Source organism: Phasianus colchicus, chromosome 12 (genome assembly GCF_987193195.1).
Source record: "Phasianus colchicus chromosome 12, bPhaCol1.hap1.1, whole genome shotgun sequence".
Taxonomy (NCBI): Eukaryota; Metazoa; Chordata; class Aves; order Galliformes; family Phasianidae; genus Phasianus; species Phasianus colchicus.
In genome coordinates, this window is record NC_143447.1 from 1,560,477 (window position 1) to 1,585,185 (window position 24,709).

General features: G+C 47.2%; 1 protein-coding gene across 10 annotated transcripts in view; it reads left to right on the forward strand.

The window, feature by feature from the left end:
- CSNK1G1 (casein kinase 1 gamma 1) overlaps positions 1–24,709 on the forward strand; it is an 87,960-nt gene that overhangs the window by 51,787 nt on the left and 11,464 nt on the right. For 9 of the 10 annotated variants that reach the window (XM_031616188.2, XM_031616190.2, XM_031616192.2 and 6 more), the window contains 5 exons: positions 15,048–15,199; positions 18,247–18,481; positions 20,030–20,115; positions 22,184–22,268; positions 24,218–24,366. In XM_031616188.2, the coding sequence (XP_031472048.1) occupies positions 15,048–15,199; positions 18,247–18,481; positions 20,030–20,115; positions 22,184–22,268; positions 24,218–24,366 (707 nt within the window). The remainder of the gene's footprint in view (positions 1–15,047; positions 15,200–18,246; positions 18,482–20,029; positions 20,116–22,183; positions 22,269–24,217; positions 24,367–24,709) is intronic. The other variant, XM_031616196.2, reaches the window with a different exon arrangement.

A 24,709-nucleotide genomic window follows, 5' to 3' on the forward strand; every position in this document is an offset into this window, starting at 1 on the left:
AAGTGGTGGAGTGTCCTGTGGTCTCCAAGATCCACCTGGACACCGACCTGTGTGACCTGCTGTAGGGAGCTGCTTTAGCAGGAGGTTGGACTCAATGATCTCTTGAGATCCCTTCCAACACCTGTGGTTCTGTGGGATTGAGGCAAATTATTTTATTCCCACATATGCTTTTGGAAAAGTTTTGATCAGAATAACACGGTAATAATTGGACAATCAATGAGACCTAGAATCTCTTATTAGTAAAATGATTATTGTGTTAGTGAGGACTGTTGTTTTTCTTACACTCCTGATTTTTTGTGCCGTTTTGCCTGGATGGCACAGCTTCCTCTTGCAGGGGATGTGCTCTCATACCGCCAACAAAATACCAAATTGAAGAAAGTGAAAGATTTGCTCTGAGTTCATGCTACATGGGATCTGAGCAGTCGTCATGCAGTTTTATTTTGCTTGTTGCAGTTAGTTCTTCTAATTAGTTTCCTGAATTTTGTCCTTTGGTGGCTGAGATGCTATTGCACCTTTAATGACTTTTTTTCTCCTTTAGCATGCAAATTCTGGTAATAGGAGCAACGTGAGCTATCACTATTGGAAATACTGAAATGATGTTGTTTTGGTTTTTTTGTTGTTGTTTTTTTTTTTAACAGAACTTATCCACTGAAATACAGTGCTCTTGTCTGTGTACTTTGTATTCTGGTATTTGCATCCTATTGCACACAAATTTGATAGGTTAATGCCATCGGCATTTAACTTCCAGTTCCCTGTGCTTTTGAGACTTAGTGCATTTCTGCTGTGGCCTTTGTAAGTATGTCAAACATAGGTTCTCATGGTGAGACATTTAACTCCGCCTTTCCTTCCCTGGTTGAGTTTTGTTGATGCTTGCATCAGTATACCCCAGTGAATGACTGTCTTGATGGGCTCAAATCCCAATATGCTTTTTCTACACTTGCCAGCTTTCTACCTCTCTTTAAAGATATTACTGAGAAATTTGTAAACCAATGGAATGTTGGGGGCTTTACTGTGGTTACATGAAGGTGTTTTGTTTGTTTTACCGTTGTTTTCTCCTGCTTGACAGGAGATGAACTATCCTATGAATTTAAACCTTCATTCTACAGCATTCACCCAGATTTCTGCCTTGCCTGATCCTTTGCATGCTGGTGGAAGAGACGTGGAAATCTTGCCTTTAGGATCTGTTCTTCTCATCATTCCATGGGGGGATAACTGCCATCTCAAGTTTTGTTATTATTGTCAAGAGTTTGCTAGGAGAGCTCCTGAAGGACATGACTTCTGTTTCTACCTCTGTGGTCCCACAGGATCAGAAACTCTGCTCTGCCAACCTGTTGGATGCCATTAGAAGCTCTTGTGTTTTGCTGAAACAGATGCAAATAGGCCAGGAGTTCAGGGTGGAGGATGTGAACCGTATCTCTGTCTCCACAAAATCTGGAAGCTTAACAAAACAAATTTTAGTGGAGCCAGACTGCCAGGATCATGAAGTCTTCTCTTGATGCCTGTACACCAAGTTGAGAATTCAGAGAAGATCTTCTGCAAAAACAAGCTGGTGCTGCATATGTGCTGACTTTAGAGAAATAGTTGGATTGATCTCGGCAATGCTTTTAATGCCACACTCCCTGTAAAGGTCCTTGCTTCAAAAGTTTCAACTCTTCTGAAGTGTATTACTGCTAAATCATAGAAGTTAGTTTGGAAGGGATCAGCTTGCAGCGGATCAGATTGGAACATTCTTGTAGAGTGTCTATAACGATATAGTTCATCTCCAGTGTATATAATTAGATGTGTTCACAAGAAGCTGATTTACCAGTGGGGATGCAGAGGTAGCCAGTACCCAAGAGCTGCTCTGTTTGACCTCATCTCTTTTTCTATCTTTTGGCACAGCACCAGGGTTTACATGAAAATAAAGATGTGTTCTTACTGGTTATTCTGTTAACTTTCCTGCCCCTGAATGAAGAGGCAGGGACCTGCTGCACAGAGACCATCTGCTTGTTTCTTCTGTCTCACTGTGGAATTAAATATTTAATAGCCTAAAATAGTGTATGACTGCTATACCTTAATGTAGGCAGTGAAACAAGGGAAAAAACAACAAACAAGCCAACAAAAAACCCGCAGGCGTGGAGTCCAGGTCCGGGTGGTCAGTCTGTATGGTGACTCAGGAATTCATTTCGGTTTTTGGTAGTCTAGGATATGATCTGTTTGCTGACCTGTCTCAGAGCAGTTGTAATAGTTTCTGTTGAAACTTGCTGGTTACTCTGCCATCAATCCTGCAAGAAGCTGGTGTCCTACACTAAACTCTTTCAGGGTGGTTCTTTGTTGTACACTGCAGATGAATGTGCATGGACATCCTGCTGCCCAGCCTCTGGTTGGGGCCGCCTGCTGCATGTCTCCTGCCGCTGCTGCCAAGGATGCCTTTGTCAGCCCTGATTTTATTTTTTTCTTGCTGGATAGCAGCTACCTGTGAATTAATGCGAATGGCACAGCTGTTCATGTACATCCAAGCATGATGAGTATTCCCAGAATTCAGCTCTGGTACAGCCAGCGAGGTCTGCTTCTTCCATACCTCAGGCGCAAGGTGAGCTCAGGGTGCTGCTATGTCTCCTGTCACCTCTGCTATGTCTGTAGGGATCAGTAATTTTTGTCCTTAAATTTATAGAGTGGTTTCTTACAATTCACAGAAAATTAGAATAATCAGGCCCTTCTACTTGTAAGATGATGCATGGAGGAGCATCATCTCCTTGCAGGCTGATGTTAGTGTCTGATTCTCTGTAAGTACTGGGGTGGAGAAAGCTGGTGTTGGCAAAGAAAACGGGGCTACTTTCACCATGGTCAAATAGATCCAGCTCTGAGCTCCTTAAGATGGTTGCATTTCCTGGACTTTTTACCAGGAGGCATGAAAGAATCATATTATAGAATCCCAGACTGAGTTGGGTTGGAAGGGACCTTGAAGCCCCCCAGCACTGCCCTGGGCTGGCTGCCTCCACCAGCTCAGGCTGCACAGGGCCCCTATTGTGGCCTTGGGCACCTCTGGGGATGTGATTGTCACAGCTCTCTGGACAAAGCATTTGCTTTGCTCCAGCTGCCCCCTGCTCACACAGCAGCATCCCAGGATTCTTTTCAGTTGTCCTATTTCAGATGAATTCCGCATTCTCACCTTTCCTTCAGGCTAAACTCCTACAGACTTACTGGGGAGACTAATTTCTCCAAAATTTTTACTGGGAACTCTTGTTTTTTTAATCAACAAAATAGTGCCTATATTTCCCAGTCTTCCTCAGTCTTCAGTCTTTTGAATGAGCTGTTCTTTCCTACGTGTAATGTGGATATTACAGCAGGAGAACGTGGCCATGTTTGTATCTCTGCCTGTCCCATCACTTGGATTTTGGCAGCAATCTGCAGCAGTTCCTCCTTTGCATCTGCTGTCAGTCCCAGCCAGCTGGGTGTGGAGATACTGGACTCTCCTGTTTACTGACTGCTCTGATCACGATCTGGGATGGTGATGGGGTGTGTGGCACTGCTCAAGCCTGTCGTATTGGAAAGTGGATCCTCCTGATCTCATCACTGCTAGAAAGCGCTTTAAATGTGCTTTGAATTTGAAAAGTTAAAACACTGCTATGTTTCCTGCTGTAGTTAAGTTGCTGGGAGCTGAGGGGCTAATACAGTGGATGTAGACATGTCTTAGGACATTTTTAAATACCACTCATTACTTTAGATGGAGTTATAGATCGGGGGGAGTCTGGAACATCTGTATTTCTCCTGGAGGCACAGCTCGAAGCTGTTCCACGTAGCTCGATGTGCTGCAGAGGTGTCTGAAGCTCTGCTGTGTTCCTGTGCAGCCACGGAGCTGAGGCTTCTCCTGATCCTGCTGCCACTGTTTGCAGTGCAGCTCACCTGAAATGGAAGCCAAAGACTCAGCCCTTGAGGCAAGCATTGTCCAAAAGCTTTGTTGCTGTCCAGCTCTGCTGGTTGGAGGGGAACAAGATTTATCTCCTCCTTTAAACCTTGCTGTGCTGAGTAGTTGGGGCAGAAGTCATTGAGGATATGCGCATGGATGTATCATCGCGAAGCCTGAGCTACTGTTTCCCTAAAGCCTGGTGTGCTTGTGCAGCCAGCTTTCCTTGGGGGTGGGGAGCCTGCTGCTGCGTGACCTTCCTCTATTGCTCTTAGTCCCATTCCTCTCTCTGAGGATGTGATCGTGGCTGAAAAACATCTTCAAGCACTCAGGAAACCGCTTTTTGATCTCTTACTTCTACACAACTGAATAATTCACCGAGGCCAGGAAGTACTGCCTGCCAGCAGTGACCAGCAGAGGTACAGGGCTGAGCTTTCCTCAGAGCATCTGTGGCACCATGTGCTGACCAGGGATGTGAGCTGCGCCTGCCCCACAAGCCCCACGTTTGGCTGGTTCCTTCTGCCCCCAGTTCCTGCATAGTGACAGCTTCTGCCTGCGCGCGGTGCGCAGGGAGGCACGGTGCTTGCTTCAGCAGTAACTGCGCTCCCTCTCAGCTGGCAGATGAGTCACGCCATCCCCACGCCCTCGCAGTCCCACCCTGGCACATGTGATTCATTGCAGCACGCGCTCCTGCTTTCACACAACAGCCGTGCTGCTCCCGGCAGTGGGTGCCGCTGATGGCCGGGGGGATCGCGCACGATCGGCTCCACAGCACTGCGTTGGAGAGGAGTCACACACAGGAGAATCCCAGGAAACAGAGAACATCTCTGCTGTGTTCCCAGCCCACGCAGCGCATGAGTCACAGCAGAATATACTGAGCCAGGGAGGGAAGTGCTGGTACATATAGAACGTGGAAGGGTTCTGTAGTTTTGTTGTAGTTCTTGCTCTGTAAACAAGTTCACCTCTAATGAAATACTGAGTCTGTGTGTTTACTTTTGGACCTCTTTCTGTTGCACAACTTGCAGGAGTGAAGCAGTCTGTTTACTTGTCAGGAAGCGGGATCAAGAAAAATGAAGGTGGTGTAAATAACTGAGCCTTTTATATATTTCAGTCAATATTTGCATGTATATTTTTCAATGTAGCTGTCTGCTGCTCTGTTCTGCATCCTAAGTTGCTCTTCAGGACTGCCTACATTGAGCGCATTTCTCTCTTCCCATGTTGCTCTTGTGCTGCCCATGACCTGCTGCACGCTCAGTATGTGCCAGTCTCGGGAGAGAAATTCTTTCCATGCCGGTTTCACAACGCTGCCATTCAGCAGCAATTAGGCAGGGGTCATTACAGCAAGACTTGTTGTGCAGATGGGGGTAAACAAGGTGCTGTGGAGGAGCGTGCTGCCATGCCTGCTGCTTTGTGGGGAACTCCCTGCCTGCAACGCTTTTCCCCACAGGAGCTGCAGCAGTGCGGGGCTGTGTAAGTGAGGCCTAATGCAAGATTGCCTGGTAATACCAAATTGGCATCCATCTGCACCAAAAGTTACTTGCTTCTTTGGATCCCAATCCCATGTTTGAACAGTTCCCTGCTTCAATCCCTGGCACAGGCGCTCGCGTTCCTTTTAAGCTGTCGGTTCATTTTGTAACGGCAAGAAAAAACTCTTTACCTTCATTCTCAAATCTTGCAAGGTGTTGTGAAGAAACTTGCTACTGAAGATAGGTCTGAGGTGCCTCAGCAAGGAGTGGTGACAGGTAAGGTTTCGTTCAATTAAAAAAATGATTTTTTGGAACAAAATTGCAACACATAGGAGGTCTTAGCAGAGTTATCTGTGCCCTTGAAGAATGGTGATCAAAAGCTCCAAGTATTTGTGTGTCATCTGATGAGATGTGGAGCTTGTGGGGTCTGTGAGTTCAGAACTTGTGATTTACAAAATGAAGCACAGTGCTGCTTTGAAATAGGCTTGCTGCGGAGCAATGAGGGGCAATGTTTCACTATCTCAAAGTGTGGTGGTTCCTTGCTTGGAAGGGCTTACTGAGCATGCACACTTCAACAGCTCTTTTAACATCAGAAGACTTCCTTGGGCTAAATTTAGGCTTTGTCAATTGGAAGCTATCAGATGCTATAAAGCAAGGCCCATTAATATTTGAATATGAGATGAGGGCAGTTTCCTTTTTATATTTCAAGAAGTCGTCTTCTGTCTCCTGCTCTTCTGGTATTTGTGGCAGCAGTCACAAAGCCCCAGGAGCATCCTCTGCATGTGGCAGGGCAGCCAGAGTCCCTCTGAAAGAGAGAGCTGTGCCAGGGGGGTTGCATGCAGGTAAGCATGGGGTACATAGGGTAGGGGGCTGCCTGCCTCTCAGAACAGCTGATAGTTGATAGGTGTGGTTTGTATTCTCTAAGCTCTGCCCTGCTTGCTGTTCAAAATGCCCTCCTCTTCCTCCTGTCTCGAGGAGATGAGCCACTGCATCCATGTGGGATGGAGTAGTGCTGCTCAGCATGGGCTGTCCCTGGGGGAGGCTGATGGTCCCATAAAGCATCTGGACTTTGTTTTCCAGGACATTCTTCTGTAATAGAAGAGGATGGGAGGTTTCCGTCAGGCTGCAAGAACTGTGTGGGTAACAATTACCTACAGAGCTGACAAATCCTTCAAATGCTCTGACGGTTTGTGTAGTAGGGCTGATGAATGCCAGCCTCCTGAGTTGCTGTGGACAGCACACGTGTTTGACTCAGCATCCATCACCTACTAGTTTGACGGTTCTGCAGGAGGCAATGGTGATCTCATGGGTTTTTAGCAGGCATTGTGTTGGGCCCTGTGATAAAGCAGCTCTGATGCAGCATCGGTGTGGGCAGGTCTGCATGGCTCAGGTCTGGTTTATCTCCTGGTCACTTGAAGCTGGGGCTGTGTGCCTGACAGGCTTTATCCAAATAAATTAGGCACTCTGATTTGTCATCAAAGAAGCAAATGCAGTTGGATCAGCTGCTGCCACTCCTTGCACAAGGCAGTGTGTTGCTGTAGCAATGGGGCTGGGGCACCTCTTGGTCTCTGCACAGAGATGTGGGCCGTAGCTGAGCTGTTACGTCAGCTATCAAATTTCTCCTATGTTCCCATTGTGAAGCAACAGCAGTGTCACTTCATTTTGCAGCTGGCCAGCACGCTGTAAGCTTCAAGTGCCACTGAATTCCCGCAGTAGATCAGTGGCACATGGATAGGCTGGGCATCGGTGCTGCCAGGAGTCAGCAAGGCAGATGAGCTGATGAGGGGCAGTGGCCACCTGGCTGTTGGTGCAGTCGAATCAAAGTGTTCCTTCGCATGGTAGAGAAGTGGTTCAGCACGTGGCTTTCATTATTGCTGCTTTCTTAGCAGTTTTCTGGGGTCAAGCAGCATCTTCTGCCAGTGCTTCTGATGTCAGATTTGTGTGCATCTGGGTGTTCTCTTGCAGCCTAGAAGCGCTGTTAGTTTTCCTTAAGTATCCTGTAGGTTATACGTGTGGCATAGTAAAGCATATTCACATAAAATACCCTCAGTCATCCTCATTTCTCTTAAAAAATGAAGGACCCCAAACCTGCTGCTTTAATTCCCTTTCAGGAGCTGCTCATTTTGATGGCTGTGACCTGTTCCTGCTGTACAGGAGCTTCAGAGCAGCTCGTGAAGCTGCCTCACACCGTGGCTGTGTTTTAATTGCACGAGAGCTTTCTGTGCAAATCCCATTGCCATCAGTGGGCTGCTGTGACCCTGCACTTAACCTGCACAGAGTTCAAAAGCTGTGGTACTGCAGCTTCCCACGCCTTGCAGCAGAGACACAGCCACTGCTGAGTACACAAAGCACAAAAGCAAAGCAGACAGGACCATGATGTTAGTGGAATAATTACACCGTGTTAAGCCTTTTGATGTATTCTCCCATCTGTGTCCCTGTGTCGCAGGTACGTGGGAAAAGGCAGATCATTAACTTCAGATGGAACTTTTGGAGGTGGTTTAAAATAACTGTTCTAATGTTCAGCAGTGTTTGCATTCTCCTGCTAAGCTGGTGCCTTGTGTGCCAGCTGCACCCAGTGCTGGAACAGCAGAATGTGCACAGGCTTTACCAACCTCGAATGCAGCAGACATGCAGAGACTAGAATGAAAGAGATGAAATACAGAAATCAGTTTCCCAAAACCTGTGCAGCTGGATTTGGTTTTTGTGAATGCAAATGCGGGCATCCTCTGGGCATCCTGAAATTGCTTCTTTCTTCATCTGTGTGAAGAGTTGTCCAATGGAGTCCAGCCATGTTATCAGGAAACCAGCTTGTGCAACTTCAAGAGAATGAAATGCCACCCCTTTTGATAACACAACAATTGGGGAAAATTGTTTTTCTGTAACTGAAGTAAAATCATTTGGATTTTTACCAGCAGCGAGAACAAATATGTTCTTCCTTCTGTCCTCACTACGTCTGTTTTTCTTCTGTTCCTTTTCCCATACCTTTTTTTTTTTTGGTAGATGCAGACACAAGCTACTCGCAACACAGCAGGGGTTCAATATATCCTGTATGGCCTGAGAGAAGGCACAAAATCTGCTCGCATTCTGGAATGAATTTGGAGTCTTGAAGTCTGCGTGTAGACATGCTGAAGATGAAGTAGCCCTGTCTGCAGGCACACAGCTGTGTGCAGGCTGGCATCTCCTCCCCTCCAAAGCTCAGCTGCTGGGCGAGCATCAGGGGAAGGGAATTTGGGGTGCTTCTTCTTGCTTTTTTCCCCAGAGTCTCTGCGGATGCTGATGGGCTCTTTGCTGCAGTGAAGCAGTGAGTCCTGCTGGGCAGTAACATGAAAGCACTTAGCATTTGCTAGAAAAGAGATGATCCACAGTGCAGCTGAAGCAGGAAAAAGATGTTGCAGAATTCTGGTGACAGAGAGCTGAATGTCTGGCAGCAGTCAGAGGAAATGGCACAACATCCTTGTTGGGAGCTGCAAGGATAAGAGGAGCTTGTTATGATGATGTGGAAGGGCTGCTGAGCTGCCATCTGGAGCAGCGCGAGTGGCTGGAGCTCTGTGGTACGGAGATGTCCAGAATCAATGGGGCTGAGAGCAGAGAGTGCCAGCACCAAGGCCAGCTGAGCTGTGAGGAGGCACACAAAACTGATTACCCAGCAAGGATGGTCACCTCTGTGATCTCCATCAGGACAGCAGGAGGGGAGCGCTCTCCATGTCCAAACTCTTCTCTGTAAGGATGTACCTCAGGAGCATGGAGGACACTGGCAAAACAAAAAGCTTAATTGAAACACAGCATTTTAAATTTCCTGAAGAGGTGAAGAGCACTTGGTTGAGCTTGTGTTCAGTGCCTGGTGACAACTGGTGGTGGATCAAGCTCCTCATTACTTCTTCTAAGGACTCGTCTTGAGTGGAAGATGCTCTTCACGTCTGGATCTGACTGGTGGGATCTTGGAGGTGACTGGGTTGTCCTCATCACTCAGGCTCTTTGGTTGGAATGGTTCAGTTTCACTTGTCAGTGAAAGGTTTCACTAGTTCTACAAACTGGTTCTTAATGCAGTGCCATGCAGCCCTGGATCTGGACCTTCCAGCAAAGAAATGGCATTACACAATCAATAGCGGCTTTTAGGGAATGTAGTAACATCTGCATAAGAAGACTCATAGGGCTGTGTCCTTCTGGAAGACTTGTACAGTGCAGGGCTCTTGGGCTAAACCTGGACTACTGCAGTCATTCAGCTGAATTGGGTATGACCAGGTTAAAAAACAGGGCATTTTTAGAGCAGTATGTTGATCTCCTTTCCCTGGGCTCCCAGACATGGGTGTCTTTCAGCCCTTGCTGTTAATGATTCCCCACTGCAGCAGTTTGGATTAAAAGCCTGCCTGTTCTCAGTTCAGCTACAGATTTACTCTTAATCATTTGAACCCAGAGTGAACCACAACGAACATGCAGCTGATTTTTCTAAATAACCGTACTGGAAAAAAGTGATTTTGAGAGAAAATGAAATGAAATGAAAGCTTGAAGGGCGTTAGGCTCTAAGGAGCTTTCAGTGCAGCCTGCTCATTACTGAAAGCTTGGAAGGTTCAAGTTGTTTTCATCCAAAAGCCATGCCTTATTCTCGATGGTTAGTTAGTTTATGGCTTTTAGCTGGGCTTTGAAACCTGCACAGCAAAAAAGTTCCCTGTTTCTCTCTGGTAAGGAATTTTGGAGGCTGGCAGAAGGGAGAGGATGGCCACTAGATGAGTTTGGACCTTTTTATTTCAAATATCAGTAGTCCAAAGTGGTCTTAGCAGAAAGCTGTGTATATACACAACATGTATTTCACTGTACGCTGTCACATTACTCAGAGCTGTCACTGCGGATCCAGTTAGGGGCTGTCCACGTGAGAGCCTGTTTGAGGGACTGGTTTTCAGCTGCATCCCCAAGGTCAACCTGATCTGCAGTCACGTGCATCTCAGAACCTGTGCATGGAAATCGAGCACAAAATCAGTGCAGCTTCAGCTTTGAGAGTACTCCAAAATTTTCATCAGCGTGTTGTCATGGGCACGGCAAAGTTCCTGCTACCAACTTCAAGGAGTGAGTGCATTCAGCTTAATCTCATCCACTATTGGTTAGGGGTTGTTCCAATTGCACTCAGACATGCTAAGGAGAAGCAACGTGTGCTAATTGTTTTACTTAAAGTGGAGTGAAACCTGCTGCCATGGGGTGTGTTTGAAGAGGTTAGCAGATGAGTTGTTGGCCCAGTCGATGTTAATGGCAAAGCTTCTGTTTCAGCTAGGATTTTATTCTGATTTGAAAATTAAGAGAAGGGTAGATCCTCATTAGTGTAATCAGCTTAAATGGGTTGACTACTCTAAAGTAATTTGTTTAATTTGTTTGAAACGTGTTCAATTTTAGCTATAAATGTTCAGCTCTCGCACAGTTGCTATTTATGCTGTTTATCATGTAATTTTGTGTTCAGTGGTTTGTAAAAATAAACCTTTTTGCTCTGGAAGAGAATCTTGTGACAGCCTATATCCTACTCATCAGTGCTGCTCTAATATATCACAGAACTTTTTGTGCAGTTATGCTCCAGGGGGACTGCCATGGCTCTGGATGAGTTTTTAAGAGGACTTGTGCGTGCTGCTCGTGTAGCGTGCATCCTGCATCCAGCATCAGCCATTTCCTTGATGTCAGATTGCTCCCCTTCCCTCTGTCTTCCCTCATTCGGGCTTTCTTAGACATGTCTCCCTCTGTAATAGTTCCCAGCTTTGAAACCTGCATGGGTCTTAATAAAACAATCAAACTTTGTCTTTCTTGAAATAGAAGACCTCGGCTCCTCATTGTTTGTTTGCATGACATCTAAGGGCTACATAAACCCGTTTCCAACAGGAGCAAAGATACGGTGATTTGGAAGCTAACAGTTCACCTTTTACAACTTTTGGTTGTTTCTTGTTGAATTGATGTGCAAGGACTCTGTTCTTGCACCTCCACTGACATAAATATAGCTTTCTGTACTTGCTCCCTCACCTCTTCTTTGGGTGTATTTTGGGTTGTGCTGTTGCACTAGGTTTATTCTTAGGCTCTCAGAGCATCAGTGTATATTTGCCCCTGCAGACAGTTTCTACTTTGTTCCCTCCATGTAGGGCAGTTGCTACAGAATATTTCCCTTGGGCATACCCTTCAGTTGGTATCTCCCTGCCTTTTGCTGTTCGGTAATTGGCCCTGGAAGTGGTTTTGGATGGGCTGTACAGCTCATGCAGCTGATGCCTGACTGCATGGCTGGTTAGAGCACACAGAATGTCCAGCGGGTTGTTAGAGCTGTTAGTCATACCACAAAGCATGTGGCAGAAAGGCAGCACAACCTGAATTGACCAAGATGCTCACGCTTGGACTGAAACTTGCTAGGAGGCGTACTTTTGTGGTGTTCATCCAGTTCAGCCAAAGCTCTCTCCAAGAGGGTAGCTGTTTGTTGCTGTTCCCTTCCATGTGTTCAAGCTCAAGCAAACACCAAGCTGCTTTGGGTCACCCACCTGATCAGACATCCTCCTGGCCACGTGAGGCCAGAAGGGCGGTGTGGGGCTGGGACCATCCCTTTGGTGGCAGCCCCAGGAGCTGCGCAGTTTCAGCTCTTTGGGAAACCCAAGGTTGGAATCACTGGAGCCTGGTGGTAGCAGTCTGGGTTTTGGCTTTGATGTCTGCGTTTGTCTCATTCCAGCAGTGATGCTTTAATCTCCGAAGCGCTGTGCTGGATTTTCGCTGTGCTCAGCTTGAATTTCTTCCAAGACACCGCACTGCTGAAGTAGCAGAATTTGTCCATGGATTCCAGCGCAGTGATCAGTCTCTGTTTATTGGGTTGATAAACTTTCCACAAGAGTAAGGGTGGAGCAGGACCTCTTACACAGAGTCAAGCCAAATCACTCAGCAGCACAATTGAAGCCATTAAGCAAAGTGCACTGCAGTGTGCTGCTTTTTTTTCCAAAGAAGATCCTGCATATATCATATGTATTTTCTTGCATTAATGTGTTTAGTGCCATGGAGGAGATCCTTGTTTGAATGTTATTTTGTATGTTAGTTGGGATTAACTGGTCATGGTTCGTATTTGAAGTGTTGAGTTGTATCATTCAATCCTTGGGATGAGCCCTGTGTTCTTTTTTGGCTTTGCATCTTCTTTGACTGCAAACCTCCTCTAGGACAGCTTCACAGCAGTGTCTTCCTTTGACCTTTCCAACCCTTGGCCAACACAATGGTTTTGCATTAAAAACCTCAAGTTTGACTGCCTAGGCAAAAGATACCTTTTCCTTCATCAGCAATCGATCTCTTTTGTTGGAAATATCCTTCTTAAGTATTTAGGGATCTGTGGGTGATATTTTTGAAGCTCCTGTGGCTCACTGTGGCAGTGTATTTGGTGGGACCAGGACACACTGCTTGTTGCAGAAATAGTCGGGCTGCATTCTGAATGATGCAGCTGGGCTCTGAACAAATTATTATGTAGATTTTCTGAGGTTTATAGGGAGAATTGGCTCAGGGAAACCTACATCTCAGATATGCACCCTGGATTATCTAGCCTAATCTGCCTGCTTGGATCCTGCAAGAAGCAGGTACTGTTAGGATTAGAGCTCCTGTTTCCAGCCTTGTCTTTTCCCAGAGAAATACTGAGTATGGAATTGAATTTTAGTGAGTTGAGAGTGCATTCCTCCCAGCTTTGCTGCACTGACGGTGTGGGTCTGGGAGGCTCTGAAGGGCTGGTCAGCCATGCGACCTAAGTCATGTTCTTACAAATGCCCTCTAAAAATGAGATGTTTGACAGCGTTTTTATTCTAGCAAAGCCAAGATAGAAGTTCTTGACCGCAGGCAGAGCTGGCAGCAGCATTGCTGAAAACCCTTGGAGAAAATCGAACCCTAAAAATATGCCTGAAACTAATAAGTCCTCTGCAGGCTGCCACTTAGGATGCTTTTTTTAATGTTCTTAGCTACAGCTTCACCTTGTGGGAGCTCCTGCCTAGAGCAGAGCCTTCCCAAGGCTTAATCCCACTGTGAAAGTGAGAAGGGCACTCCAAGCTCTTGGCTCAGAGCACTTGGAGCTGATGGCAGAGCTAACTGGAGGGGCTGGGCCCCAGGGAGTGCTCAGGCTTGCTGTGCTTCCTTTCCCACGTGAAACCCCTGTCTTTGGAGTCTGGCTGCCATTTATCTTCCTGGTTCTCGTGTCCAGTAGGATTTTAACTTTAATTGCAGTGGACTCTCTTTACCAAGTAAGGATGTAAATGTATTCCTTTTCCCTTGCTCTGGGAATGAGGTTCTTAGCCTTCCTTAAGAGCCTGTTGGCAAATTTGTTCTCCAGTATTCCATAATTAGCACGCTCCTTGCCTGACTGGTTTCCTTCTTGGTTTGCACTTTTCAAGACTGTTATCATGACGTAGAAATTGTGGTGCAAACACTGTGCAGAGAGCTTGAATTTAGAAGTCTCTGTTTTAAGCTTGTCAAGCCTTCAGCACAGGGCTGATGGCATTCAATTGCCATTTGTGTTTATTTGGAGATGTTGGAAAATGTTCAGGGCTGCCTGGGTCACATCCCACCGTTTTGGAATTGCTTCTATGTCAGACAGCCCTGCTTTCTCAGAGGATGCTGTTGCTGTTCACGCTCACTACAGCATAAGGCAGAGGGCAATAGCCTCCCAGGCTCAGGTTGCCGGTGCTGGGCAGATGTTGGATGTGGGACGCGAACTCGGGTTGGGCTGGGAATGCCTGCAATACTCCGTAATATCTCACTAATGCATCCTGACGACTGATGCCTAACATGATCCCCTGAGCATGTGGTTTAATGAGATTAAAGCCATCCCTCAGTAATCTTTGTTGAGCTGTATTTTGTTCTTTTTGTGTAATTCACAGGAGTATAGAATCTGTAATATTTAAGCTCTAGTAATCTCGGTGCCTCATTTATTGTATTGTTGGCAAGTTGATTAGTGCCATTGGGCAGATTAACGAGCTTTCCTGAACCTGCAGGTGAAGCTGCTCTGCTTCTGACCCGCTCTGGTTTTGACATTCTCTGCCTTTACCTGTGTTGGGCTTGGCTGCCTGGGCACGTCATGGGGCAGATACACAGCCAAAGCCGTGCAGCTGCAGCAGCAGTCCAGTTCTGGTGGCTGATGGTTAGTGAGAGTAACAGTTAGCTCTGCGCTGCATTCTCCCCTGGATGGATCCTGATTGTTTCTTTGTGGTGATGGATGAAAACATCAGTCTCTGCTCTTTCTTATGAATATAGTGCAGGCAAGCTTTGTGTGAGGTCATGCTGTGTCACACCAACTAGGGTTGGTTTGACTGCAGCCCTTTTTCAAACATACCTCGTTTTCTGCAAGGGCTTTGTGTTCCTGGCTGCTCAGACGAGTGCCAGCCCGTGGCTCTGCCTGCTGCTCATTGCAACGCAGGGAACACCAAGTTGGTTATGCCAAGGCCAAGCCTTTGTGCTTTCAGAGCCAGGCACTTTCATGTGGTCACGTTATTGCTTTGAAATCCATTTGTCTATTCAAGGGTGTAGCCGAGCAAAGCCTGCACTCATTTGGCCTTTGGTTCATTCACAGTGCATGCTGAAACTAATTTGCTTGCCGTGTAGGATCAGAAAGGACACTCAAGAGGTGAAAACAAAGGCTTTGCACAGGGAAAGATTTGCATCCAGGAGGAAGGGTGTCCATGTTGTTCCAATGACTGATTCCAATCCTTTTCATATTCTTCCAGCTGAAGGACTTCCCCAGGTTTATTACTTCGGACCGTGCGGAAAGTACAACGCCATGGTACTGGAACTGCTTGGTCCTAGCTTGGAAGATTTGTTTGACCTCTGCGACAGGACGTTCACTTTGAAAACGGTATTAATGATAGCCATCCAGCTGGTGAGTAAAGTGTTTGTGTCAGCTCTCTTAGCCAACCAGTTCTAAATTAGCTTGGCTTTGCCACAACAGAACCTCAAGTGGAAAATTGAGGTCACAGATGCACAGCGTTGATCCACACTGACATGGTATTGGGTGCACAACATTGTGCTCCTGTGGCCAAGCAGCCTGGTTTTGTTTGAGTGCTCCTTCATCACTGTAAAACCAATTTATAGTCTTTTTGATTAAATCAGATGGCAAAGCCTTGCATACAGTTTGTATCCCTTTTCATTGCACTCCAGAAACAGTATTACCATTTTGGGCAACTCTTCAGTGTTCAAAAAAATCATCGTTGGTCTCATAAGCAGTGAGAACAGAGTAGCAACGTTGGATATGTGCTTGTAACATAGGGCAAAATTTGGCTTGAAACAATCTGCATCAAGTTCAATTTGACTGACTTACATCTCTTACAGTAGTGTTAGAGACATTTCCTAGTACTTACAGGAGTAATTTTATTGCCATGAGACTGCTGGGGAAATGAAGCCTAACACGGCAAGGTCCTGCCTTGTGCCAGGCACTGGGGTTGCAGATCAGTTCTGTACCAGGAGGATCTCCGCTGGCAACAGCTGCCTATCCTGTGACTTTGCCTGGCCTGCCTGCTCACCAAGACACCAGGACCAACGCAGAAAAAGGGTGCTCAGAGTGAATCATGGGGACAGGAAGAGCAATCCCACATGGAGCTGGTGTTCTCTGTAGGCAGCACTTCTCCTTTTTCCTTGGGGAGATGTTTGAGGACCTTTCCAATCTTTTCAGGAAGAGGTCATGAGATACCAGCGTGGATGCATGTGTTTAAGGAGACAGATTTAGCATCTTCATAGGTGCTCCATCTCCTTCCCCAGAAGGGTTTCTGGGAGAAGGGCTCGGCTGTTTCCAAAGTGCTTTCTGAAGGGGCTGAAGCCCTTTGCTCCAGTGGCAGGGCTTTGGGGAATGTTGTCTTGGATTTCTCCCAGTTCCTATGCTAAATCATTACCACTGCCATGTCACACTCCAGTGTGAGAGAGACATAAAAGAAGAGGAGCTGAGCTGTCACGTTCAGTGGTTTTGCCTCCATAAATTGTTTTGCTGTTGTTTTTGAGCAGCCAAGGCTGCTTAAGCTGCTGTAATTCTAATCTCGGTCGTGAGGAAACATAAAACTTCACTGCTGGAATACAGCACATCGCACAAGCAGTGCTACTCTCCTCTGGTGCTTGAGACACCTGGTAACGATGCCCAGCATGCAGGAAGATTTCCCACTGTGTGAGCAGCCTGCTAGCCAGAGAGCAGGGAGGAGCTCTCACCTTGGTACCTCAGTCCCCACTGGAGGGGGGAAGGAGAGGTCCTCTGAGGATGTTTTTGCACACGTGCTGCAGGAGGACTCCTCTGGCTGATGGGAGCTTTTGGGCGCTGTAACTCCCACAGTGTGTGCATTTCTGATGCCTCACATTGCTTGGCTGGGAGCATCGTGTTGGAACCGCTTTCTTCAACCTCTGTGTGCAGCTGAACAGATGGAGTGGCCGATGTCCCTGAGCTGCACAACGCATGGAAATTAAACACGCGTTCACTAAGGCCTGTCCCTCCTGCACATAAATCAGAAGTCATCCCTTGGCTGCGCAGGGCTGACAGCCATCAGCTCCCTGCTCCTGCAGACAGAAGCGGGGCAAGTGTCCTGTCACAGGGCATAAAGCACGCTGCTGCTGCAGGACATCTTTCTGACGGGGAAGAGCCTCTTCCAGCCATCCCCAGCAGCACAGCAGGAGATGTGCAGGCAGGTGGAAGGAAACCCGCCTGCGCGTGTCTGCAGTGGAAGCACAAAGAGCAGGTACACCAATAGCTAAGAGTGCTGCTGGAGTGTGTTGTTCCATCCAGCATCCCCGCTGTCCAGGTTTTTGTCCAAATTGCTGTCATTGCCATTGGCTGTTGCAGCAACTGGGCTTCTTTGATGGCAGAGATGTATGAAATGAGCCAGTGAGGCTCTGCTTGAAAACCTGTTCTGCACGGAGGGGCCAGGAAACCCTTTGTTCCCATTTTAAGGGTTGCAGTTTAATTTGAGCTGCCTTCTGACATACCTTTTTGTCTCCAAACGTGCTGCTGTGTCACGGAGCTGACTCAAGACATGAAGAATGGCTGAAGTGCAGAGCATCTGCACCGTCCTGGAAATGATGGGCAGTAATGGCTGGGAGCTGTGCAATCCGTTTTCTCAGCACATTGAAATAAATCACTGCTTAAAATGAGAGGGGAGAGGAGCGGTAACACAGAGTTAGTGACACAAAGGAGAGTGGCTTGCAGACTCGCTTGAACATCATTACACATCATTTATGCATTTTCTGAAGCGGAATTAACAATGCGCACTGAATGAGCTGTGTTGCAAGAGCTGAGGTGGCCCTTCTTCCCTTGGAGACAGGCACCTGCCCCTTTGCTTGCTCCTTGGTGGCAGAACACAGATAGTCAAATGCTGAAAAATACTCCAACCGATTCTGCTTGACAACTGGTGAGATTAATTATTCTTTTTAGTCGGTGTTGAGGAGCGTAAGGCTTCCGCCTGCCCAGAACCCCCCTCCAGGGAGAATTTGGCATGTCTAAGACAGCATATGGATTGAGGGAGGGAGGTGGTGAGGCACAGAGCAACAAGGGAGGGCTGTGGGTAAGGGAAGAGCTCCTGGTAGCCGGCTTAGTGTGTTTAAAATCAATACAAAAAGGCTGCTGCAATTCTCCATGGAATTCTTCCAAGAATGCTGTGCCGTGGTAGCATTACAGAAGAAAGAGTCCCATTCCTTTTCAGATGAAGTCAGGGAGTACAGGGAGAAAGGTAGGGATGGCAAAATCTTCTTCCAGCTGTGCAGTGGAGAATGCCACAGCTCAGGCAGTAACCAGTGCCTCATTCTGCTCTGTTGGTGCCACTTGTGCAGTGCTGTGTTGCAGGTGGCAGCAGGTGGCCTGAGGAGGCTTTGTGGTGGGCTGCAAAACCTGGCTGCTCTGTTTGCGGGAGAGCAGCTGGACTGCCTGGGAGTAATGTTTGCCTCGTCCTTTTGCAGATCTCTCGAATGGAATACGTGCATTCCAAGAACCTCATCTACAGAGATGTCAAGCCAGAAAACTTCCTTATTGGCCGGCAAGGCAATAAGAAAGACCACGTCATTCACATCATAGACTTTGGATTGGCGAAGGAGTACATTGACCCAGAAACCAAAAAACACATACCTTACAGGGAACACAAGAGCTTAACTGGAACGGCGAGATACATGTCCATCAACACACATCTTGGCAAAGGTCTGTGCATTCAGCATGAGCATGCTGTGCTGGGTGCTGGAGAGCTCTGATGGTAGCTCAGCTTATGGCTCCCATGCCCTTCATACCTTTGCTAACCACTCAGCATGGCGATTGCCGTGAGGCTTTGGGGGGTTTGTTGTTTTTTTTTTTTTTTGAGCAGTTGAGACAGCTAAAAGCGTTGGAACTGGATGCCTTGTAATTATGGTTTTTGTTAGGAGCAAAACAATAAAGGTAGCAGTCCTGCTCTGATAAAAGCAAGTGGGCAGGCAGTAATTGCCACACTTAGTGGCGACCAAGGAGATCTTTATAGCACAGCTCCACACCAGCGCCTTTCAGTTTCACATGTTACACTTTGCCGTTCCCTGACCTAATAACTGGTTGGAGAAAATGAATAATGGCTTTCCTCAATGATAGAACTAATTTTAAACCCATCTTCTGTCTCCTCGCTCGCTGCCTTGTATCCTTCTTGGAAAATTACATCTTTGTGGCTGAAAGGCAGAAGCCCTTATTAAATGTTTATATTCACTTAAACTCATAAGAGTGGTAGGGCGGTGGCATAGGGACAGGTCGGAGAGCCTCTCATTTTGGGGAGTGAGAAGAGATGGGTGCAATTTCTGTTTCTGAGGAGGCTGGAGAAGGGATGGAGGAAGCGAGCCGCTGCAGATGGAAGCACCGCAGGGCACTGCACTGCCACCACCTACCGGCCAGCTGGCCTCAAGGCTCTGTGTGCTCCGTGTTCTGTGTGCGGGGGGGGGGGGAGCCTGGGGGAGAGCAGGTCGCTGCTGCTGGGAGGCAGAGACAGTTGGTGAGCAGTGCTGGGGGCCCTGCGCTGCTGGGGAGCTCTGGGACCATTTGTCCAGCCAGCAGTGATGCCTACAGGACAACCTCCTGCTGCTCTGGTTGCCTTTGTTCTCCCTTGTATCCTGTGGCTTGTTGGTGGTGTGGGCCACGTTTCGGTAGATTATTTTAAAGGATGCCTTTCCCTTGGCTCGAGGCCTCCTTTTTATATTTTTTTACCTCATCTATAATCATAACATCTGCATGGCAACAGCAGTGAGTGTTTCACGAGCAAAAGCAGCGCTAAAAGGAGCTATTTTTAACCCTCTGTGATGCACTGATCTCCAGAAGCAGCAGGAAATGGCTGGCACTGTGTGCATGTCAGTTCCCACAGCTAGCTGCGAGTGTCCCCTGCCCGCTCCTGCGGGGCACAGAGGAAGTAATCCAGCACATCCTTTGCACACAGTGCTGGGCACACTGGCTCCCAGCTCCTATCTTCTAGCTGATCCGTGTGTTTTGTGTTCCTTGTAACGAGTTCCAAGTTCTTTTGCATAAGCCCTAAGATTGCATGTTTAAGAAATATGTAGATGTGGACATGGTTTAGTGGGCAGTATTGGCAGTGGATGCTTGGTGGATGGTTTTTTCCAACCTTAATGATTGTATGATTCAAGTGGGCATTCCTGCTATAGCTTTCTGCCTGAAATCCGTTTTCCTACCAGCCAGATCCATTTCTGCAGCCACAGCAACAATTTGTCATCTCTTCTGTTGCAGAGCAAAGTCGTCGAGATGACTTGGAAGCCCTTGGCCACATGTTTATGTATTTCCTCCGAGGCAGTCTGCCCTGGCAAGGACTGAAGGTAGGTTTGAGTCTTAGGTTTTGCCCCTAGAAACTCACTTTTCTGCCCAGATGTGAATCTGTCAGGGGAACATATGGAAAATCAGGGCAGAGCAGTCCCGAGTGTCTGTGAAGTGGAATACTAAGGTGTTAGATTTACCTGCAGAGAAGATGTCAGGCCAGAAGTACATTGCCTGTCACTGCAGATTAGCGTTAGCATCACTGAGTTGGTGCAGCTCTGCAGGGAAGATGCGAACAAAGGAGCAGCTGGGACAGGGAGGGCAGCAGTGGGGCTGCTGAGCAGTTGGAGCAGCTTAGCTGTAATGTGAACCTGCCCAGAACACAATGGTTGTTTATGAAATTCCAGTTATGGCAAACAGTGCCCCAGCTGCATCTAGGATCGTGTTTGTAACAGGAGCAGTCTGATGGTTTTAGACTTGCCGGGAGAGTTTAGCCTGAAAAGCTGTTTTTCTGGCAGAAGTATGGAGCTTGGCTTCCCTCCAGGGACACCGGACGCTCAGTGCTCAGTTCTGGATTGTAAGTTTATGAAATGTCATGTACAGTGCCGAGGGCTGCGAGCAATTGAGTTACAACAGCCGCAGCTGACATCCATCAGCAGAATGCCGTGTGCTGGCTCCAAGGCTGCTGCTGGCTTCATCTTCACTTCTCCACCACCTTCCTGATTGTGCAGCTATCATGTTCACCTCTGGAGCTGCACTGAGTGAAGGGAGTGAAGGTATCAGCTGAGGAGGTTTTTAGTGAAGACAGTGACTCCTTCTAGGCCTGTTGGTATGCTGTGAAAAAACAGATGAGCTTTTGGGCTCACAGTTTTCAGCAGAGTGCAGCTGTGGCCAATGGCATGATAGAACCTGCTAAGCTGCTTTGTCACCGTCTATCCAGAGTTAACCTCAGCTTTGCCTTATCAACACATGTCAGAAGTGTCAGCAGCAACTCAGAAAACACAGATTTTCAAGCACAGAAATGATCCTGAAAAGGCTCGGAACCTCTCTGGCATTAGGTGCACTTCCAATGGTAAATCTATGAGTGTGTTATTCTATTACATATTTTATTTCTTTAGTTTGAACTTACCTGCTTTAAATTAATTCTATAAACTACTCTAAAATAATTCCAGGTTTAGACAAGACTGCAAAATTTTCCTTGGATCAGTGCTGAACTTAGTGAGAATTAGTTGTGTGCTCCTTGAAGTGCTGCATTTCTTTAGCTTCAAAGCACACCCGAACTCTTCAGCCTGAAAACATGGCATCTTCACCCTGTAGTTTTCTGTAGGTTTCCTCAGCCTACACTTCTGGTCTCTACTGTCAATGCTAAGGTCTTAAGAGGACATCTTATAATGCTAATTATAGTACTGGCAGGTCTCAATGGCATATTTTGAAATGGAGGCAGTGAAACCTGTTTGTAGGGTGCCAACTGGAGCAGAGTGCTCTGCTTCAGGAGCGATTCAGGTGGGAAAACAAACTGAAAAGTATGTCATTTTTCTGGATGACCAGCTGCTTAATCAGTGCTGAGTGACAGACACTTGGGGGGTGAAAGAAGTAGCACAGAATTTGGGAGAAGTGTGACTGATATAATCTGGTTGCTTGATTCTGTGGTGGCATTCTGTTATGCACAGTAAAAACATGACATGTCAAAATTGCTGTCACTGTTTAACTGCTTTTGCATTTGCTTATGAAGCTGTCACGGCTGCAGATGGCTCTCAACCTAGGACTGCTCTTTGCTGGAGTGTCAGGATACTGATGTGCAATCAAAGTATATGCAGCTTTAATTTCTTGCCCCAAAAAAGCTTCCCTTTACCAGGACTGGGCTGGTAAGAAATGAGCCCTGTGAGCACAACCAGCATGCTTCCTTTCAAGTACTGAAGGCATTCTGAATGCCTCTCTGGATGTTCTGTGCTGACTGCATGTAAAGCACATAGTGAGGATAACAGCAGGATAATATACTATAACCTAGGATGCAGTTCAGCTGCAACCACACAGAATCAGTATTAAACACCTTGTTTTTCTTCCCATATAGCATGTCGTTTCTCACGGTTGAACTCTTTCCCCACAACTGTTTTTCTTTGTGCACTACAGGCTGACACCTTAAAAGAGAGGTATCAGAAGATCGGGGACACAAAGAGAAACACTCCGGTTGAAGTTCTCTGTGAGAACTTTCCAGGTAAAGCACTGATGGGGTCACTGGAGTGCAGTTGGAGACAGACATACCTTGTTCAATATGATAGTTCTGAGCAGCTCTGGCAGAGAGTATTTCAGTGATGTACACGTGTTATATCGTTCCTCAAGCAGGAAAACAACTGGGGCTGCTGCTAGGAATTAGCAGGGCTGAGAGCTTGTGACTGTGGCTTGGTACAAGCATAACTTCCCACTGTGCAAGCGGGGCAGTGCCCCAGTGCCCCATGTCCCTGCTTTTCTTCCTTCCCGCAGAGGACCTTGTTGTTTTCCCTCTCTCAAGTGACTGTGTTGGCTCTACTCAGTCAATTTGTTTCCAAATGAAAAGACTTACAGGTGCTAAAATTTTAGGTGGCTACCTTAGAAGATGGGACGATGTCACTGAATTCCACCTTCTAACAACGGCTTTAAGGAGAGCTTTATTAAGGGTGTCCTTCTAGCAAAGTTTGACAGCTTTTCTTCAGTTCAGCAGAAGTCCATTGCAGAGCTGGGAGAGCAGAGTATGAAGTGAAAGCCCTCCCGGGGTACAGTGTAGCCTACATGCAGTGGTTTCGGTATTTTGTCTATGAGGTGAGAAACTGGACAACAGGGAGAGCACCCAGGTCCTCACAATCAGCCCCATTCCTGTTGGAGCCATTCTCATAGACTCACAGAATCATTGCGGTTGGAAAAAACCTCTAAGGTCATTTAGTCCAACCATCAACCCATCTCACCATGCCCACTATTTCATGTCCATGGCTCTTTACTAGCACAAGGAGCAGCAAGTCGAAGGAATTGTTGTTCGTTCAAGTCATACTTATTTCCCAGACATGTTTCCATCCCAAATCCACCAAGCTCCAAGCAGAAAGACATCAGGTTGGCTGTTGGCATTTTTGCTCTTTTCCCCATTTCTTCTCTTCCCAGTACTCCTTCCTCAGAGCTCTGTCACACATGCAGGTCTGGGCTGAAGGGAGATGAGACATCTTCTTTCCCGCACTTGCCTGAAACCCATTGATCCTCCATCTTTCAAAGATAACAGCAGGAGGAGGAAATGGCCTTTCTTCTTCTTTTGCCTCAGTGTGACAGACAAGCTGCCAACCATAGGTGTAGCTCACCATCACCAAGCAGACCTGGTTTTAGTTTTGTCAGTTAAAGGCAAAAACTGAGCTTCTTCCTGCAGTACCCAGTCTCATTCCTCCTGTTGAGCTCTGTTCAGAACAACAGTCCTGTCCTCGTATAGAAATCACTGTGTCTGTTGTAAATGTCTATGAGCTGACATATGCTTGAGCATCCTGTAGGCAGGCTCAGAGAACTGTCCTGTGTTGTAGAGTGCATTTTAGTGTTTGTTTTTCTACAAGGGTATAGAGTGAAACTTGCTGTGGTACTTGCTGGAGGTAGAGCAGCAGCCCTCTCCAGCAGGTGTGGGACTCCAGCATTGTTAGAGATGCATTTGTATCGATTTGCATTGTGGGCTGCTGCTAAAGCAGTAGTTTTTAAAGGAAAGCCAAGGTTAGCAGCAGCAGCCCAGACAATTCTCCCTGCGTGATGTTCAGTGCTGCAACACAGGCCTTGCTTTATAGCAGCTCATTCAGAAGATTCAAAATGAAAGCAAGCTATTATTAGGCTTTGGGCAGGGCCGGAGGGCCCTAAAGAGCTGAGTGAGGTTCATCAAGCAGCAGGAGGCTGGGTAGGTCATGGGGGAAGGCCTGCAGGCTATCCTCAGCTTCCATCGATGTGCCTGGCTGAATGTGGCAGAGCCTGGGCAGTTCTAGGGATCTGACCCTGGTCCAGCTTGGAGAACTGTCGTGCTTTGTGCCATGGAAGGGCCTTGTTAGAGTTAATTGAAAAGCACCTTTCCAGTGTGTGTATGTGTCGTGTGCCGTGCGCTGAGAGCTTGTAATTGATGGAGTGACGTGTGGGTAGAGCTGACACTGCTTCCCTTCTCCCCTTCTCCAACAGAAGAGATGGCCACGTACCTCCGTTACGTTCGGCGATTAGATTTCTTTGAGAGACCAGACTATGACTACTTACGAACCATCTTCACAGAGCTGTTTGAGAAGAAAGGCTACACCTTTGACTACGCCTATGACTGGGTCGGCAGGCCAATTGTAAGTCCCTCCTGCAGAATGCGGGGCCTTGCTGCTTCCCCACCTGACTCTCGGTTTGTTCCAGTAGTGTCAGTTAATGCCAGTGAGTCAGGGTCAAACCACTCCCTTCTTTTCTGTAGCCAGCAAGTACAGGCTCAATGCAGTGAGAAGTCCTGCTGCTGTGGTAGGGGGTTCTTGTGGTGTCATGAGTTATCCTGAAGGGCAGATGGCCCCTTGCCACCAATTTGGGTTTGCCTTGGTGTGGCACATTCAGTGCTGACTTCCTCCTTTGCAGCCATGAGCAGGACTAGACTTAATTTCCTCTATCCTAGCACATGATTTGAAACCTGTGGTCATCAATATC